Source organism: Rhinolophus ferrumequinum, chromosome 11 (genome assembly GCF_004115265.2).
Source record: "Rhinolophus ferrumequinum isolate MPI-CBG mRhiFer1 chromosome 11, mRhiFer1_v1.p, whole genome shotgun sequence".
In the NCBI taxonomy this organism is placed as follows: Eukaryota; Metazoa; Chordata; class Mammalia; order Chiroptera; family Rhinolophidae; genus Rhinolophus; species Rhinolophus ferrumequinum.
In genome coordinates, this window is record NC_046294.1 from 76,229,001 (window position 1) to 76,242,751 (window position 13,751).

General features: G+C 33.1%; 1 protein-coding gene across 1 annotated transcript in view; it reads right to left on the minus strand.

The window, feature by feature from the left end:
- Window positions 1-13,751, minus strand: part of CWF19L2 (CWF19 like cell cycle control factor 2) — a 100,347-nt gene that overhangs the window by 50,965 nt on the left and 35,631 nt on the right. The window contains exons 9-10 of the mRNA XM_033121911.1: window positions 8,098-8,194; window positions 6,380-6,469 (exon numbers count right to left, since the gene is read on the minus strand). Coding sequence (XP_032977802.1) covers window positions 6,380-6,469; window positions 8,098-8,194 — 187 coding nt within the window. The remainder of the gene's footprint in view (window positions 1-6,379; window positions 6,470-8,097; window positions 8,195-13,751) is intronic.

Consider the following 13,751-nt stretch of genomic DNA (forward strand, 5'->3'; position numbering starts at 1 on the left):
AAAGCAAATTGGTTTTCTCAAGGTAGTAATTCTTTATTAAACAAACTCTATAATGCTCATATGGTACAGATTTCTAAACCATTCCATATATTATAAGCTAATTTTTTTTACTTAATTCAAAGAATCATACATGGATGATTTATTTGGTATTTCTGGGTAGACAGGAACATAACAAATACTATAAATTTTTTTCTGATACACTGTGATATAATTTCAAGTGTTTTTCTTTTGTTTTGTTTTTTTGGTTTTTTGGTGTTGTTCAGTTTCACTCAACTAATTTTATCTTCTCTTCCTCATAAATCTTTAGTAGACAGTAGCAACTATCTACTACAATTATTCTAATCAGAACCTATCTGGTACTTGCATACTTATTACGTACTATAAACATGAAAACTGTATTTCTAGCTTTCCTAAAAACACATTAAATTTGACTTCTTATAACTATCTTCAACAGTTTGTTATGCATTCTACAATATGGTTAAAGTAAATTTGAATACATAAGGACAAAAATTTACTTTGAGGTTGATTTGTTTCACTTAAAATGTTTTCCCCATAAATCGCAAAAATACAATATAAATATGTGACATCATCCCTTGCCTTCCCCCAAAACAAATCTGGAAAGAGAACATATAAAAATCAAACCCTTCAAGAGAATATAAAAGTCTCAAATGTCACTCAATACTATAAGGATTCACTATCTCCCATACAGAGTAACATTTCATTTTTCCCTTAAATTGAATTATACATCAGAAAATGAAATGCTGATGATAGACAGTGAAAACAAAACAAAACAAAACAAAACAAAACAAAAAACTAACGAGCCCTTGGGGGAAAAGAGGCAACCTGGTGGAGGAGAGAGGCTGCTGCTGGCTCATCTTTCCTTCTCCAAGGAAACCAACCATTTAATGGCTTCAGTATCTGTTGGAAAGTCTTGGTTCAAAATTTGAGACCGTCCACAAAATAATTCTTCATCAAAATCCAATCTAATAAATATACAGTCACAGCTATCCAAAATAATTACAACTTTCTCTAAATTATTATACTTGAGAGAATACTCTACACAAAACAAAATAAAAAAACTGCTCCAGAACGCATTAACAATAAAATGTGGCTCACGGTCATAGGAGTGGGTGTTTCCTACTCAATGACTGATGCCTAAGGGTCATCACTCACATCTAGGCTAATACTTCACAGTCATGTTAAAGGTTATTTCTGTGGCATAGAAATAAATTTTACAGATAGCAGTCATAAAGAGAATAGCTTTTTCTTTGGCAAAGTTACAAAAATGGTAATAAGATCCAAAAACAATGGCTATAGCCTCAAAACCTTCTCTGGGTCCCCAAACTGTACTGGGTCCTTTTTACAACCCCTATATTTCTACACTGTTCCTTTGAAGTACCATCAAAACTGTAATGTTTGTATAATTAATCTTATTTATATGTTCTATTTCCAGAGTGAATGGTTTCCAAAGGAAAATAGGATGCCTGAATTAAGATCTAAAGGATGAATAGGCAGTAACTAAGAAAAGGGGGAAAAAATAATAACATTCTAAACACAGGAAAGACTTTGTGCAAAGGCACTGACTGAGGCAGGAAGAAAAGCCGCTACTTCAGAGATCCAGAGGATAATGATGAAGAGATGATGGTCTCCTTAGTGCAGCGCATAAGAAAAGTAAACAGCAGATTTAATAACTATTTAGCAGGTAAAACTGACACTATTTCATGATGAATTTGATGTGACATGTGACAAAGTACACAGATATAAGATTCTATATGTTACTATAAAATGTGTTTGCTTTAATTTAGCTTAAAATGTTTGCTCTTTAGTAATAGTCTATTTAAAGAAATAAGCTCTCTAGTAATGCATAAGATATTATTATTATCTCTAATTGTAGAGCACAGAAATGAGTGATAATCTCGGGAAGGTAAAAAAAACAGGTTGAACTGTATAAACAGTGGGTACATCCACTGACGTATTTTGCTTGGTTGGGGAAGAAACTCGCTAAATGACTAAAAGAAGATAACCTTTTTGTTCACCTACTCTATGTCAGAAAATACTATGCTATCGACTAAAGTGTTCCTATGGTAATGTGATGTGGTAAACAGTGGCATAAATGCCAAGATACAATGTTTATTTTAGCTTTAAAATATTTGATTTGGAAAACTGAGAATGCAAATGACTTCCACAAAGAAGGAACTAAAAAGTATTGTTTAAATAAAGGTCACTGCTTAAAAATGAAAAGCAAATCATCAATACCATCGTTTTCTCAACCTTATAATTAAATTTTTTCTGCTTTACTATGCTTATGGGGATCAGCAGCAGAGGCTGGGACGCCAAAACAGAAAAACAGTCTAAGTGTACATATATATTCTGGGAATCCCAGTAATGGTAATACAGTGAACTTAAAAAGTATCTAAAAATCAGATTAAATAAACAGTGCTACGGCAATAACAAAGTATGGTTAAACTACTGGAAACACTTCACTAGTCAAGTGCCCGACTTTATGTACAAAAGGTCACAGATGAGTTTATCTAATTAATTAATAATTTATAATTAATAATTATTTAATAATTAATAACTTAATTAAATATCAGTTGATGTTTCTCTGTGGCCCTTTAAGGCCTTCAGTTAACTCCCCAATTTATGTCAAGAGAAGGCCTATGAAACCCTCTCCACACAGTTTCCCGTGGGTTATAATAATGTATTTATTTCTCTTCTTACCCAGCAGTGTGAACTAAACTTTAAAGCCACTCACCATTATGCAGTGATTATTTCATTATTTACTGCAATTAGTAAGCTGAATTTCCTCCACTACTAGAAATAAAAAGCATAGAGTGAATTCCCTTAGATTAAATGTATCCATGATGTCACTCCATGGAAGGATTATTAACCAGTAGACGCTATAGAAAGGCAGATTAGCATCTAATATAGCAAAGAATTAGGATTGGATTTGTCCTGATATAGAACTGGCGATCTTCCAGAACTCAATGGATCTCATCACTCAGTGTCCAAGCACAAGTTAGATGGAGATACTATGTAATTGGGTTATTGTTTAAATAAGGAAGCTACACTCGTAGGAAGGCCAGACTAGAGGATTTAGAAGTTTATGGATCATTTTTAATATTTACAATGGAAAACTATAGGGAAGAAAATAAATTGAAGATACTCATACAACAAATACTTCAAGTATTTCTTGGTTATCTACAATGTGCCAAGCATTGCCCTAAGTACTAGATATGAAGTAAGTAATATTTCACATATCACTAGATGTGAAAGAAATAGCGCTTGTCCTAAATAGTAAGTAGCTCATGCTCTAAAGGGGAAGAAAAATAAGCAAAGCAATAATTCCAAGTGCTGATGGTTTTTCACTAAAGCCATAATGATAGTCATAGACTGCTGAATCAAGAGATTTACCTTGTTCATATAACCTAACATTTCTAACAAATAAGCTAAGAAATGAAAGGATCCCTCCCTGTTCAACTGTTCTATGAATGGGAATATCTTTTCTCTGAAAGGGCAAAATTTCTATCAGAAGTTATTTCAGGATTTTCCTCTAAAAAGTCAGCACATTTCTGTGTTCCAGTAAACAGCTTTGAATTTTACTCTCATGTCTTAACAAAAGAACTTCGAGAGGGAGATAAGTCACCAGACCCTAGCCCTGAGGTAATAAATGACTTTACTGGCAGTAGAAAATTATTTCAGAATTGTTGGCAGAGGTTTGTTTTAAGTATATGCACGGTAAAGCTTGAACTAAATGTGGAAATATCCCATTTCTGCAGAGGAAGTAAAAAACTGTCTTTTTGGTCAAAGAATGCTTAGAATAAAAGCCCTTCCTTTGAGAGCTTTAAAGAGCCATATAGTTTCCAAAAGAGGCTCACAAACAGAAATTCTACTTTGTATACTACTTTGAGTACAACTTTGAATTCTACTCCACTGCTTTATGAGGGCCAATTCTGAAAAGCTAGGAGGAGCTAAAATAAAGCCATCAGTAACAGTGTAGAGCTATATGCTCAAGGGATGAGATACAATCTGTCCATTACTGTATGATATCCTTAAAAGAGAAGAACAAATGTTACTTAACAGAAGATCTGCTTCAGTTTTTTCAGTTGAACTGCTTTCAATTTCAAGAATCCCCTGAAGTCCAGCCGCAGCTTTAGAATCCTTTCATATAAAGTGACAAGTGACAGGAAAGAGAGAGGTATAGATTAGAGGGTGATGACAAGAATACAAATATATGTAATTTGAAAAGATAAATTCCATAGAGAATACTTTAAAGGTCTTTGAAGTTTCAAAAGAGGAAAAGGTTACAACTGTTTGAAAGGATTAGAAAAAAGGCTTCGTGAAAGAGGTAGAGACAAACTGAAAAGTGGACAAGCCTCAAGAGGGTGCTATCTGACATAGATAATTAATAGCACAGGTAAAGGTCAAAGAGACTTGTAGATTATGTGTAAGAGTCTTGGAGGTAAGGCTGGAAAATGGGGCTATACTGTGGGAGGCTATACTGCAGGAAGATCTAGTACTTAATATAGTTAGCACCAAGAAACCACATGAAAGTTTCAGAGTACAAAAGTGTTATGACCATAGGACACCAGAAAAAATAAATTTGGCAAAAGCGTGTGACTGTACGGTACATCTAGTTTTAGCTATTCTCTTTTAGTCCCTACTTTTTTTAATCCTACTTGTAGTTTCTCATTCTCATTTTATTAATCTGTGCAAGAAACCCTACATTATCCACTTTTTAAAAACATTAGCTAGCAAAACTTAGTAAAAACAGCCAATTTCATAAGCATACTCTCTACAATAGTATTTATGTCATTAATAATGTTAGCGTGAAGAAAATTCTACCAACTTGACTTCATACATTCTCACCTCATCCTGACATTAAATTATATAGATCAATCTTTGAGAACAGCCCTTTACAATTAATTGTAAACCTCATTATAAACCTCCCAACACTGTAATGCACCCAGTTCAACTTTTCCTATCTGCATTTACGCTCATGGTGACTTCATGCAGTACTGTAGCTTTAAATACCATCTATATGTTAATAACTACCCAATTTCTGTTTCTAGCCCAGGCTTATCCCAACTCCCAACTATATGTATCCACCTGCTTACTTGACATCTCTACTTGTTCCACATCTTAAAAGATATTCCACATCCAAATTCAATATATCAAAAACAGAACTTGTAACTGTTGCCCCCCAAACCGACTCCTCTTCTTTCTTCCACATCTCAAATAATGGCCACTCAATTCTTCCAGTTGCGCAGGCTAAACACTGTAGAGTCCACTTTACCTCCTCTGTCTCATAGTACCCTTCCATCTGAGCAATCACAAAAATCCTGTCAGCTCTCCTTTCAAAACATATACAGAAAACATTTATGCATATGCAAACTCTAACATTTCTCACAAGCTTCTCAGATCCTATCTTGGTCAAAGCCACTGTCATTTCTTGTGTGTATTATTAAAAAAGCTTAACTAGACTCTAGCTTCTGTACTTATTCTCCTTTGATCTATTCTTAACAAAGAAGCCAGGTTGATCCTGCCAAAATATATTTTCCATTCAAAACCCTTTACAACTTTCATCTCACCCAGAATAAAAGCTTACTTCCTTTCTATGACTTTCAAGTTTAATATGAACTGGCCTCCCATGGTCTCTCTAACCTGGATCTGCTACTTCCCTCTCATTCATTCCACTCTAGCCACACTGGTTTTCTTGCTGTTCTTCCTGCACATCGGACATGTTCCCATCTTTGGACCTTTAAAAATTCTGCTTCTTATGCCTGAAGTGCTCTTCCCTCGTATACACAGAGATTCACTGCTTCACTTAAGTCTCTGCATCGACGTCACTTAGCCTGTACCCTAAGCCACCAGCACCCCTGGCACTCTAGATCCCCACTACCCTGCCACAGGATATATAACTTTCTAACGTACTGTATAATTTATGATTTTTATTGTCTCTCTCTCCCTACCTAAGTGAAACTCCTTGCAGGCAGGTGTTTTTATTCATTTTGTTCACTAACAGATGAATTAATAAATCATGGAACAAAATAATTTGTTTTATATATAATAGACACCAAAGTCAAGTCACTCATTCTGTAGGGGGAGAATTTAAAAACAATGTGACTTGTACAAGGTCAAACTGTCAGCAAATGTCAAGGTCCAGAAAAAAAACCAGGTGCCCTTGGCATAGGCTTTTTTCTCCATCAGGACACACTGGCGGAACATAAGAGAATACATATGAAAATAACTTTTAAAAACAAGCAAACAAACACACTGATACAGTTATAGACACGTTTTATATTAAAATATTACCACTGCCACAAAGTAGTATTACACAAGGTAATTATATACCTACAAACAAACACTTACTACTTACCTCAACCCCAGATTTTTTTGATATCTGTGTTATAGCTCCTTTGACTTTATTTGCCTTCTGAAGTTGGGCTTTAAGTTGTCCAGCTAACTCCTTCAAACAGAAAAATAATAGGTGTGATATATATAGCTTAATTCCTTACTGTAGAATATTTCAAATTTACACAACAGAAAGGAAAATAGCACAGCGAACACCCATATAGCCATCACCTAAATGTCACAGCCTAGTCTATCACTTTTTAATGACCTTATATCAGTTACAAACTTCTCAAATACCTGTGGCATTTGTTTATGCTTTGAAAGTAAATAATTACAAGGGCATATATTTTAGGGGAGATTGGGAGATGGAGGAAATACATAACCTTAAGAATGACATTTTTATAGTTCCTTAGATATTATAAACTTCCAGTCCGCAAAATTTGTTATTTTTAAGATGGAGACATCACAAGACTGAAAATATCCCCTTCTTTATTGCTAAGTAATTTAGATAAAAATTCTGAATATATTTCATTTTTACTTTGGGTAGCCTATAGGAATTTATATAAAACAACTGATATACAAAGCAATAAATCACAAAGAAATTAAATAGATTTATATGATAAGCAAAAAAACAGAATACTCCACTGCCGTTGTTCCATAAACATAAGAACACTTCTAAGGTAAGTTATCCTAACTTGATCTCTCTTTCACATGATTCTTCTGTTTTTTCAAAACTCAAACTTTATTTTCTGCTATTGTTATTGTTGTTAGCTTATCTCTCTTACCAATTTCTGGGCTAAAGTTCTGAGTTGAAGTTCAGTGTCTGAACTTCAGGGCCAGATACAAAGAGGGAGAGAGAGCAGCATATATAAGATATGACTTTTATTATCCATACAGACTAGTAACAGAAGTATCTTGTTTAGCCACCTTTTGTTCTACTACAGGGTTTTGTACTGATAGCATACCAAAACAGAAGACAACTTAAAGATGACTTATATTTGAATTTGAGATGAGTACATACATATGACCATGAAGGAATCTATTCTGTCAAGACATGAAAAGCTATCTGACTTTGCTATTCTGCCAGGTGCAATGTAACACATATTAGTATAACAGGAATGTGACAATATAATAGATAGATAGATAGATAGATAGATAGATAGATAGATAGATAGATAATAGATAGATGCAGCTCTTACCAAATCATCCCTATTTCTATTCAATTCTGAGGTAAACCACATTATTGTAAAAATTACATGAGCTAAACTATACAAAGTATCTAGCACATTATTAGGCACAAACACATTGACTTAAAATTTGAGTAAATGAATCCATAGGAGCTCAATTTTTAGGTTTCTATGTAAGAGAATTTTAAAAAGTAACACTTTCTCAATAATATATGACTAAAAAAAGGAAAAGGCCGAAATATCTTTATCTCCTTCATATATGTTCAATAAGATAGAAGTGCAAAAATAAAGCAAATAGCACAGTAAAAATGTAATGTGAAACTATTTATTTAGTTCCCTAGGATCTTAAATTTGAGAAATCTGACAGAGAAAGTAGATAATTTAGACATAGACAGTATTGTTTTTAGAAGTGTTCAAGAATTTCTTTAAAGAATCAGTAAGCAGCAGTTATTTTCAAAGTGTGCTATACCCACATTGCTAAGGAACTTCCAAAATTACTCTTCAGACGTTAAATACTTAATTACTGTTCTGCAAAAGAACAACATATAAGTCTTACCATATTTCCCATCATCTCTGCCTTGATAATCTTGGCTCCCAACTTGTTCTTCTCATCAACACTCAAGATGTGGATGGACTCATCCTCTGGACTACTTCTGTTTGAACAGGTCACATTAAAAGCAGATGAAATATAGGTATAATGCGAGGAACAATATCAAGACTCAAATGTTACTTTAAATGACCTCAACAAAGCATCAGCACCCAAAGATCATGATCCTAACACAATAAAATCTCAATGTTCCATCATAAATTTTTAAAGCACTCTGTTATAATGCCAGGATGGTCTGTGGCAGCTACAATGACTGACTAAAGTCCCAGTGACAACAAGGTAAATAACGCAAGTCAACTATTCTTCATTATTTAATATTCCTATACTCATTCTAAAAAGGAAACAAACAAAAACACTAAAATCAGGCCATAATTCTACACATCTGGGAAAACTCTTCTCATCCAAGGTAATGTTACTCATAACGTAAAAAACTCTAAGCAGGAAATGACATTTAACTGTATTCAAAGAATAAAAACAATTTTCAGGTGCTCTTTTGCAAAGTCAATCCAAAATTAGACCACATGAACTAATTTATGACTAAGCTTATGTACCAAGTCTATACTATGGAAGCTTCAAAGAAGAAAAATATCCAGCCAGTGTCAAATTCCTGGCACCTACAAAGTTGCCCCAGCTTCCTGCCTGAGAGAGACCCAAGACTACAATGCATAGAAGATAAACCCAGGCAGAGCCTGACTCCTCAAGAAGGAGAAATCACTAAGAGTCCAAGAACTCCAAGGCAGCTAAAGAGGAGAGAGCTGCACAATGAGAAAATCCCAGAGAAACACAGAGAGCTCCCCTGAAATATTCAGCCAGAAGCTACCCACAGTCAGGAAAAGAACTATCCGAAACGGTTAGAGAAACAGTATTCAGCACTCCTGGAAACAGTGCGTGGTCTCACTAGCCAGACTAGGAAAATTCACAACTCACAAAGCACTGGGTAGAATATTAAGGGTTTTACTTCATTAGTGGGAAATAATAAGCCCTACGCCTACCTAACGAATGTTAAAACAAGAGCCAAAATGATCAAAGGGTTTCCAATTAACTTAACCATGTCCCAGAACAAATCTCAAGAAAATTTAAAGAAATGCAAAAATATCCAGCACTCAACAAATATTCATAATATCTAGTATCCAATCAAAGATTACCAGACCTACAAAGACATAGAAAAATAGACCCATAATTAGGAGAAAAATCTGTCCATCAAAATGAACCCAAAACCGACAAGGGCACTAGAAGTTATTATTGTAAGTGCATTACTTCATATGTTGCAAAGTTAGAAACAACTAAGATATAAAATAGATCTAATTCAATTTCTACTGATGAAAATTAGTGTCTGACATACAAAATACACTGGATAGGTTTAATGGAACATTAGACTGCAAAAGAAACTATTAATGAACTTGAAGCATTAGAAACTATACAAAATGAAACACAAAAAAAAGAATTTTTAAAAATGAAAAGAGCATCAGAGAGTTGTGGGACAACCTTAAATACTTTAATATTCATGTCATTGGAATCTCTGTAGAGGAATGGAATACAGAAGAAACAGAGGCCAAAATTTTCCAAATTTGTTAAAAACTAATAACTTTACAGAGATCCAAGAAGTTCAAGGAATCCCAAGTACAAAATTTTTTTTTAAATCTACATTAAGGCACATCATAATCAAATTGCTCAAAACTAGTGATACAACATTTTTAAAGCAAACATAGGGGGAAACAAAATTTATGAACATAGAAACAAAAGGAAGGATGACAGCAGATTTCTCATCAGAAATAATGCAAGCAAGAAGACAGCAGCAACATCTTTAAAGTACTTTATATTGTCAACCTAGAGTTTTATATCAAGTGAAAATATCTTTCAATAGCAAAAGTGAAATGAAGACTTTTTTAGACATAAAAAAGCAAAAAGAATGTTTTTTGGAGAAGCCTCCAGGCAGAAGAAAAATTATACCAGACTGAAATATGGATCAACCCAAAGGAAGGAAGAACAACACAAATTTGACTACAAGGATAAATATATAACATTTTATTCTTATTACTTAACACTCCTTCAGATAATGATTTAAACAACAATAATGACAATATATGAGGGTTTTATGAAAAGTTTAAGTGTATGACAACAGTAACAGAAAGGACAGGAAGAGAGAACTATAAACAAACTATTGTAAAGTTCTGATACAATATAGGAGTGGCATTGTATCACTTAAAAGTAGATACGTTAAAGATGTATACTATTCAAAGCTAAAAAAACCACTAAAATAAATTTTTATATATATATAAATTTTTATATTTAAATTATGTATTTTATATATCATATATTATATATATTAATGTTATATATATTTAAATATATAAATATACATATATATTTATATTTATATACTTATAAATATATAAATATATTTATATACATATGTGTGTGTATATATATAAAGAAAAATGAAATAGAATCATAAAAAAACTCAATCCAAAAGAAGTCAGATAAAGAGAAAAATGAAAACAAAGAACAGACGGGACAAATAGAGAACACATAGTAAAATCACAGATTTGAACCTAACTATATCACATTATATATAAATGGTCTAAACACCTGAATTCAAAAGCAGAAATTCAGGCCAGAATGGATTGGCATGAAATATTCAAAGTGATGAAAAGCAAGGACCTACAACCAAAATTACTCTATCCAGCAAGGCTATCATTTAGAATCGAAGGACAGGTAAAAAGATTCCCAGACAAGAAAAAGCTAAAGGAATTCATCACCACCAAACCAGTATTGCAAAAAATGTTAAAATTTTAAAGTGACGTCTTTAAGAAGAAGATTAAAAAAAATCAAAATATGAAAACAAAACAGCTGTAACGCCATACCTATCAGTAATCATTTTCAATGCAAATGGATTAAATGCTCCAAACAAAAGACATAGGGTGGCTGAATGGGTAAGAATATAAGACCCACACATATGCTGGCTACAAGAGACTCACTTCAGATCGAAAGACATGCACAAACTGAAAGTAAAAGGGTGGAAAAAGATACTTCATGCAAATCGAAATGAGACAAAGTAGGAGTAGCAATACTTATATCAGACAAAACAGACTTTAAAACAAAGTCTATAACAGGAGACAAAGATGGACCCAGAAATTCTACTTCTGATTATTTATTGGAAGAAATCCAAACACTAATTCAGAAAGACATATGCATCCCTATGTTCACTGCAGCATTATTTACAACAGCCAAGATACGAAAACAACCTAAGAGTCCACTGACAGACAAATGGATAAAGAAGAGGTGGTACATATATACAATAGAATATTACTCAGCAATAAAAGAGTGAAAATGTGCTATTTGTGACCACATAGATAAACCCAGAGGGCATTATGCTGAGTGAAAAAGTCAGACAGAAAAAGACAAATACTATATACTTTCACTAATATGTGGAATCTAAAAAACAAAATAAATGAATAAACAAACTCATAGACACAGAACAAACTGAGAGTTGACAGATGGGAGGACGGTTGTGGGGATGGGTGAAAAAGGGAAGGGATTAAGATGTGCAAATTATCAGTTATAAAAACAGTCACAAGGATGTGAAGTACAGCATAGGGAATCTGGTCAATAAGATTGCAATAAATATGTATGGTGTCAGATGGGGACTAGACTCATCGGGGTGATCATTCTGTAAGTTATATAAATGTCTAACCACTATGCTGCATACCTGAAACTAATATAATATTAAATGTCAACTGTAATTGAAAAAATTATTTTTTAAAAAAGCAGAAATTATCAGATGGATAAAAAAGCAAAACTCAATTACAAGAAATGCACTGCTAAAGACATAAATATGTTAAACATAAAAGAATGAGGAAACATGTATCATTTTAACACTAGTCAAAAGAAAGCTAAAGTGGCTTCTTTAATATCCGACAAATTGGATTACAGAGTAAAAAATATCATCAAGGACAAAGACAATCATTTCATATGAAAAAGAGATCAATCCATAGAGTACAGAAGAATCTCTAAACCTGTATGCACCTAATAACAGAGCTTCAAACTACTGACAAAGCTACAGGAAAAACAGACAAATCTACAATTGTACCAGATTTCAAGACCCTACTCTAAATACTAGATACATTAAGTAAACAGAAAATCAACAAGGATATGGAAGACTGGAATAACACTATCAACTAACATGACCTCCTAATGGACATTTACAGAATTCTCCACCGAACAACAGTAAAATATACATTCTTTCCAAGTCCATACAAAACATTTACCAAGATAACCATACTCTGAGCCATGAAACAAGTCTCAATATATAAAGGAATTCAAGTCATAAAAACTATGTTCTCTGACCACAGTGAAATTAAATTAGAAATCATTAACAAAGATCTCTGGAAAATCCTAAACTATTTGGAATAGTATACCTGTAAGTTACCCATGGGTCAAGAACAAAATCAAAGAGAAATTTGAAAGTATTGTGAACTGAATAGAAATAGAAACACAACATATCAGCATTTGTAGGATGCTGCTAAAGTAGTACTTAGGGGAAAATTTATAGCACTAAATGCTTCTATTAGAGAAGAAGAAAGATCTCAAATCAATGATCTCTGCTTACAACTAAGAAAGCAGAGAGAGTGAATTAAACCCAAAGTAATCAGAAGACAAGAAAAATAAAAATCAGAATGGAAATAAATTAAATTAAAAAAACCCAAAACAACAGAAAAACAATAAAAAAATTCAATGAAACCAAAAGGTGATTAAGACAATGAAATTGATAAACCTCTACCTTGACTGATCAAGAAAATAAAAAGATACAAATTACCAATAAAGAAATAAGAGAAGTGAAATCACTACACATTCTAAGAACCTTACAGATAGATATCTGATCGCTTCTCGGCCTTTTGGCTAAGATCAAATGTCAAATAGATACCCAAAGCGAATAAGCGCATGAGCAAATGCTCAATATCAGTAGTAACTAGGCGAATGCAAATTAAAATCATGAGATACTGCTAAACATCCACTAGAATAATTAAAATTAAAAAGGCTGACCATACCAAGTTCGTACAAGAATGTGGAGGAATTGGGAGTTTCATACACTATTGGTGGTAATACAAAATGATACAACCACTTGGTAAAGCAGTTGGACAGTTTCCTAAAATTTAAACATGATTACCATATGATCTAGCCATTACTCTCCTAGGTATTCATCCAAGAGAAAAGAAACTATACGTACATACAGAAGACTTGTACATAAATGTTCAAAGAAGCTTTATTTATAATTGCCCAAAACTGGAAAAATTCTAAATGTCTACCAACAGATGAATGGAAAAACAAATTGTTGTATATCTATGAAAGGCACAATATCCATCAATAAAAAGTAATGAACTATTATTATATGCAACATGGATAAAGCTCAAAATAATTATGCTTAGTGACAGAAAACAGAAAAAAAGAGTGCATTACATATGATACCATTTATATTAGACTAGAAAATGCAATCGAGTCTCTATCAAAAAAGAAAGATGAATGGTTGTCTAAGAGGGTTGGGAAGGTGTGAGGAAAGGTAGGAGACAGGGGTTATGAAGGGAACCAGGAAACTTGGGGTGGGT